Raw genomic sequence first — 7,266 nt, 5'->3', positions numbered from 1 at the left:
GAAGCACCTATACGGAGGGTCTCCGGTCGATGCTCAGCAAATTTCGGGAAGGGGTCAATCTTTTTGCGAATTAATGAACTATGCCTGAGCCGCTCTCGATCAAGAGTCTGTCCCCGGTGCTCCACGATCACGAATATATAGAGTATGTACAATTTCGCAGCCAGGCGAATTCCCATCACTAAATTTGAAGCACGCTCATAATTCAGGGGGCTTAATGGAAGTCGTCGGATGGGGCTTGTCGATCGGCGGTCGATCTTGTTTTGGTCTGATAGCATCGATATTCATGAATTGTTAGCTCGTCAAGGTCACCGCGCCTATCGCCGCAGCCGTCAAAGAAGTCTGTATTTTCCGGGCCAGCTCAGGTAATTCGATAAACGTTCTTACATGTACGAAGCTGCATTCATTCCCGAGATTGACGTCTTGATGAATGGCATGGCCGGTCCATGCAGACAGGTATTCGATCCAGAACGAATATCGCAGCTCTGGTTCGATAAACTGTCTGTATGTCGAAAAGACTTCGACGACATCTCTTTCAGTCGGGTGTGGGATCGGATATGTCTTGGGCGGAACCCAGTATCCCAGCGAAAAATATGAGAGTGTTCGGGCAAGGAGAAGCCGATAAGTCGTTGAACTCGTTGTGTGAGATCTGCGAAGGGTCTGTTCTATAAGCAGTGAGTGCAAAATCAGGATGGATCTCTTATGTTGTAAGACGACACGGGGCCTAGAGTTCCCGGTAGGAGGCGAACTGAACTGTGGGCACCGGCGAGAAGAAGGGGGTTGAGAATCGACGTCCAGCTGGGCTATCGTTCACCTCTTCAAGCACACGCGTACGCGAACTCGTCCCTCGTCGACGCATACGTCTGCTCGCGTCCGCCGGCCGAGTCTCACAGAAACCGACAGAGTTCTAATGAAGCTTCCGGATTCACGCATCCAGCCATAGCTACGATACAGAGTGTCGACTTCTTGGAGCACGTTCAATATAGCTTCGGCGACACTACACGACATACCTGTCGATCACTCAAGAGCTTCGACAGCCGGTTTGTGTGTTTGCATTTTCTGCAATTGTCGGTCGCGTCTGCGCTTTCGTCGCCGGAGAAAAACAGCATAGATCAATCACCGCGTCACAGGACGAAAATTGCTCGGATTCGTTCCAGGGAGAGCTACCTAGTCCTCAGAAAACCTCTTGACAGAAGGTACCGCTCACGAGTTGGCAGCAGATGTGGCCAATATCGGTATCTATCCAGTATTCGAAATTGGGAAACTTCGCACCGGAACCACAACTTCTCCCGGGTATCCGTCAGGTTTGTTGATGTTGTCGTTGCTGTTGACACTTTGTCAACTCACCTTTCGATATGAAGAGACAGACCACTCTTGCGCCTTGGGCCAGGTTCTAGATCCTGGAACCACTCTGGCTAGCGCGAACACTACGCTCGATTGGGGTATATCCCTGCGTATTTAATATTGCCGAATAAGTTCCTCGGGTGCGATGAAGCACTCCGTTTGCGGAGGCCAAACACGTCACCGTGTGATTCCAAGGGGTAAGCACAGAGTTTGGCGCACAGAAAACCTCGCAATAACTATTACTTATATCAGTTAGGCACAAAAAGGGGCACCTGATGAAGAATCAGCTGACCCGTCGACCAGCGGAGTCGAGCACGAGTGACGGCTCGGCTCTAGAGACCAACGCACGAGAATGCCAGGAGTGAGAACATGGCGTGGATCAACGACTCCCTTCGCCGAGAAGACTCTCGCACCGCGCATGCGCGTCCTGAGGTCCCCTCGCTGTCGCGTGCCTCCCTCTGGTGAGCACTTCATCAACTCCAGGAAGAACTCATTTCAGAGTCCCTTCTCCGCTAGGACGGCAGACGAACGTGTGACACACGCAGCAAGGGCAAAGATCGAACACATTCGATATTAATGTGAAGGATTTGATCAACAACAATCAAACGAACAAAGACTTCGACAGAACCCAGAAACCGTAAACTACACCCTCCGATATGGGTACCACGCTGATAACGCTTGCTCTCCCTCCTTTTTGTTAATGGCTTCCTTGAACATCTTCTCCCTGATTTGTCGTCAACACGGGAATGAAGTTGCGTGGAGAACATGTAATACGAAGCGGGGAAGAGGGAGGGGAAATCGGTTGTCCTCATCGATATTCCCTGTTCAGGATAGAACATCCGTAGGTTGGGCTTCCCGCTATCCTCCAACATAGGAGACCCCGTGGTGAAAGAGAGCGCTTCTCCTCGCGGTTGAGAGCAGGGTAGGGGACCGAAGGCTGGCAAGCATAGGCCAGGCTTCGGCCCAGATTCAGGCCTAGAGATGGTACAAAGAACATTTTGGGGTGTGCCAACACAAGCGGGACGTGGCGCCCGTTTGTCCTCAGTCGTACTGTTCGTCCAGCTGCTCCCAGTTGCACGGTCAGCAGCTGGCCAATCTTGACGTGCTGTACGCAATCAGTGAAGTATGTCTTCACAAACGACGTTCTCAACTCGAAGCCGCGACTCCTCTGAACGCGAAACCGAATGCCGGAAAAAAAAATACAACATACAAATCGGAAGCTCGTCGCGAACGATTTCTTTCGGAATTCTGAAGTCGAGCTCAATGAGTGTGGTTATCATTGTTGGAAGAGAGCCGATCTCTTGCGGATGGACTCAATCTCCGGAGGCTCGCTCGAAACATAGGTTTCGGACACATCATCTTCATCGTTTGACCTCTCCCCCCTCCCCTCAAACTCTCTTTGCGAGTTTCAATCTGGACTCTTTCAAGCCGCGAATCGGGCGTTCTCCACGCTATCTCGACTGGGCGTGATTGCGCGGCAGAACTCGCGTCTGTTCGTGATGGGTTGCAGTGTTTGCGAGACTCACACGCTCTTCCTTCCAAAGCGCTTGGGCAGAATCACATTGTATCAGCGTCCAGTCAGAAGTCCACTGAGCTACGCCTCCTTGCTCTAGAGCTGTGACAGGTTTCAGACTGACCGAGCGACGTTCGGGGCAGATGCTGTCATGATTTCCGCGATATGTGGCCCACGGTTCTTCGAAAATATGAATTGGCGAGATTTTTCCGGGTATGGGATACCTACTAACCTCTACTCAGAATTTCGCCCCCTGTCTCACCTCCGGAGGAGCAAGCAGAACTAGCAAAGCTTGGTCGACCACTCGGAATTCATACGGGAAATCTCCGATGACCACATTCTGATACAAAAGGGTGAGGAACTTCGACCCCGTCGTGATTCGCGGTTGAATCCTATCAAGCGAATCGACGAGGCTATGAACGTGAATTCGTGAGCGGCTTATGCATTCTAATATGGCTTTGGATCTGGAAGATTAACCGCGTGTTTCACGAATACGGGAGATGCGTCTTCCTGAAAATTCCGGTTTCTTGACGCTGAGGATTCTCGCAGCAGGTAGGCTCGTCTCGAGCAAAAAGCTGATTTCCAATCTCGTTCTGAAGCATTGTGCGACGTCTCACGAGCGCCGTCGTCTTCTCTCAGACCAGCTAGCCAGGGCTACGACGATCCCATGATGTTTTTTTTGGGGAAAAATAATCGCTGCTCGTTGCGCAGCCGTACACGCAATCCTCGGATTTCGGCGCATAGATCGATTCGTTTTGGAGTGCTTGCTGGGCCGAACAGGAGGATCTCTAAATTCGCTCGTCTCGGAAGATTGGGTCGTTTTCTCGATTTGCTGGACTTCTGCCCTCAGAACGAATCCCAGCGGATCGATTCCCGAGGTTCGAACCCCGAACCGGAGGGTTGTCCGGAGAGGCGGCAACGAGTGTTCCAGGTGTCTCTGACACCAGACGATCCCTCAGAAGAATTTCCATTGAAATCGCCGCGATGAAATTCCGTTCACGATCCCCCACAGGGAGCCGTTCCCCTCATCTGTGGGTAGGCAGAAGCCTCCCTTGTGGGACGACATTCCCCCCGATGAATGTTGGTCTTCGGCTGGAAGATGGAACGCCTCCAGCGATTTGTACGAGTCTCCCTCTCTCGCTCTGACAAGCGGAGTCTGGAGGCTCAGATTCCATCAGAGCTTTTGTGCCCGTAATAAGCGTGCTGTCGCACGACCCAACGTTCTCCCGGGGCCCCGCAGACCAGACCTCAATATCTCCTAGAAGTTCCAGCGAGGCGGAAATAGCAGAGCTCGGTGGCAGCCTCTCACCCTGACGAGCAGGGTCAGGAGACCAGAGGGTGCGGCGGCCGCTGCTGCTTCTCGTTACGGTTCTGGGAAGGTTAGATCTGGGAATACCCTCCCGGCTTCATTAGCGTCCCAATCCCGAAGGCGATTGAAGGTCGATAGTGTGCGAAAAACTTTTTTTGCTCGGTCCCGATGTGACGTTTAGAGTCGACTACTGTTGCTTCATTTGCCGCCTGAAAGATTCGTTCGAGTTCCCTGCGATCTAGGCCGGCGGGGACGATGTCCTCCGCGGGAGCCTTCGTATTGGATTCCAACCTAAACACTTCTGCTTCGGCGAGCATCAAGCTTTCGATTGAGGGCCAGCGAATGAGCGAGCGGACAGGCGGGCAGGCGAACTGGCTAGCAGCCACGCTCGCCTGCCTCCTAGGAGCTCAAGATGCGTTGCACACCTTGAACGCTTGCCCTCTCGTCTTCACATTCGTTCGCTGAGTCACTAACGAGATTAAACCCCTATTGGATATCGGCAGCTCCTCCTCGGGGCTACACATCCCGGTCCCGAGGTCTATGAGTGCCCGTTGCTCAAAGGCAAAAGAAACTTCAAAGCACGGTAGTGGATATCATCACTTTCGGTCACCGATCTGCAAATATCCACGAGCGTCTGGGGAGACTGGGCGAATCACGTTCGTGGAGTCCTCCGATCGATGTATCGACAGTGATGGAGTAACTGGCGAGAGCAAGAACACGACGACCGTTTCGGAAGCCCTAGCATAATATCCATAATAATCCCGATTGAAAGCGATTCCATGAGCGCGCACCTCATGATCCCCGCTCCGATATCTTGGAATTCCTAACCTGCTTCACCATTGGAAACCTCCGGCCATGCTCCTCCAAGTTAGCCTCGGCTCCAGGATTTGCTGAATGAAATCGACGTTAGCTTGGCGACGATATCGCAAGAGAGAATCGACTATCTTTTTTTCGTTGCATCAAATACATCGATTGCCTTGTCGTATTTGATCATCTCGGGCGTGCATTTGATTGCAGACACATCCCGGTCGAATCCGAGCGCCGCCAATCCGATGGAATCGCGGCGGGTGCCTTCACTTGAGGCGAATTTCCTCGGACAGCTGATCGGGTTGACGGCCTTCCCTGCGATGGCCGAGCATCCAGGTGATGACTTTTTTTGCCGCATCCATTGTCGACTCTACGTCTGTCGGGCTGCCAAGCCGTGGGTTTACTTCCACCATGTCAAGGACTCTCAACGTCTGAGTGGATACCACTGTTTCAGCGAGTACGGCAGCTTCTCGCAAAGTGAGTCCACCAGCCACAGGGGTCCCCGTGCTCCTCGCTTGAGTCGGATCTAGAGCGTCGATGTCAAAGCTCACATGCAGGGACTTGTCTCCTCGGGAATTGACAGCTTGTAGAGCCATCTCAGCCACTCTCTTCATTCCCAGTGAATCAACGTCACGGATTGAGAAGCTCGTTATCCGTAATCTGTCTAAGAACAACCTTGAAGCAGAATCATCTCTCTGAGTATCACATCAAGTCATTTTCATTTGGGAGGGAAAATAGCCGTGCGCCCTGGACCGAGCGGGGTCCCGAAGCAAGGAAAAATGTCCAGAGTAGAAAACGGGACGAGATCACGACCCCTTTCGAATTCCAAGTCGGCATTATTCACCTTTCGGAAGGATCCAGGTCTCTCAGTCCGATGAAAGCAATTGATTCTGCTGCCACGGTTGGAGTCCATCCCGAGAATTCCTTGAGCGGAGGGAGGTACTTCGTCATCTGGTGTAACGTAAACGAAAGCGGCATGCCGTGCCATGATCCTGTGAGTGACGTGCTTGGCGTATTAATGTCTGCGTGAGCGTCTACCCAGAGTACGGCCACATCCTTGCCGAGGGATTGAGCGAAATCCGCGTGGCCGGCCACTGTTCCCATTCCGACGGAATGATCCCCTCCGATGTTGACAAGAACTGCACACCGCTCAAGACTCGCCTTCACGGACCGCCGCACGAGTTTCGCGCTCTCGGCCATGTAGCGAAGTTGGTCCGTCTCGCCGCATTGGTCAAAGTCGACATCGCCGAAATCCCGTGGCTCCGAAGTATTGCTGATTTCATCGAGCAGACCTCGTCGGCGGAGTTCCTCGGGGGCGAGTTCTGTGCCGTTCTTTCGCTGTCCGCGCCAAAACGGCAAGCCGAGCACACCAACAGTCTTCGGGATTGCGGTGCTGAAATGTCTCCGGAGTACATGAAAGCGCGAAAATCTAGCCACTCTCGTCATGCTTGTTCCTAAATGTCGGCCCGTCTTCGAGGGTCAGGCGGTCGGTGATATCGAGACGAGCGAGGGTCCTATTGTAAACGGTCAGCCGGTTGTCGACCATCCGGGTATGATGATTATTTCTCGGCAAACACCGGGTCGAGTGAAAGCTGTGGTCGGATGGATAACCTTATTGTGGATGCTCCCGGATGAGAGGGAAGGAGCAGTGGCAAAAAGCACTCGGCTTGCAGACGGATATGATCATTCCATAGAGAGAAAGGCGATTCGTTGAAATCTCGGGCGTGAATTCCCCATCCAACCCATTCTGAAGCCAATTTCGAGGATGAGACCCGAGCTGCTGGTGAGTTCGCGCTTTCCGCCAGCCGTATTCAGGGAGGCGGCCTCACTCAAAATGCAAACGATCATCTACATCAAACACAGCTTTCAGAGGAGAGGCAAACACCTGCCGATACGATTCCAGCATTGATCAAAAAATCATCAGAACCCGAGAGGATAGCTCTCGGCAGTTTCGGAATCCAACTCAGGAGGAGAAAGGAGGTGCGCACTCTCCGAGAAGATTCTAAGAAATTCTGACGAGGGATTCTCAAAGCCGCCCAGCGGATCACTGCCTTACGCCGAGTCTTCCCGTTCTGTCGCGCATGCTGAGATCCGAGATGAACGCTTCTCCGAGTCTGGACAGAATCCTCGGACGGGTTTTTCTGCGCCACGTCTTCGAGGATGTGACAGAATCATTGTGATCAAGGCGGCAATCCTCCTCTTTTTTCGGATTCTCCGATAGGAGCGAGCTCATCCGTCCATTGGTGATCGAGGAAATACGGATTTTCGTGAATATAGCCGAAATTCTCCGCCGCGG

The 7,266-nt window shown here is 52.7% G+C and overlaps 1 protein-coding gene across 1 annotated transcript; it reads right to left on the bottom strand.

Moving 5' to 3' along the window:
* Nucleotides 1-5,236: 5,236 nt before the first annotated feature.
* Nucleotides 5,237-6,424, bottom strand: arg (arginase). Its single transcript, XM_003744186.1, has 2 exons — nucleotides 5,815-6,424; nucleotides 5,237-5,645 (listed from the first exon to the last, which is right to left on the bottom strand). Exons 1-2 carry the CDS (start codon nucleotides 6,414-6,416, stop codon nucleotides 5,237-5,239), a joined length of 1,011 nt encoding a protein of 336 aa, XP_003744234.1. The 5' UTR covers nucleotides 6,417-6,424.
* Between the last annotated feature and the right edge of the window lie 842 nt (nucleotides 6,425-7,266).

Source organism: Galendromus occidentalis, unplaced genomic scaffold (assembly GCF_000255335.2).
Source record: "Galendromus occidentalis unplaced genomic scaffold, Mocc_1.1 scf7180000077460, whole genome shotgun sequence".
Taxonomy (NCBI): Eukaryota; Metazoa; Arthropoda; class Arachnida; order Mesostigmata; family Phytoseiidae; genus Galendromus; species Galendromus occidentalis.
This window is presented reverse-complemented; position numbering and strand designations above follow the sequence as displayed.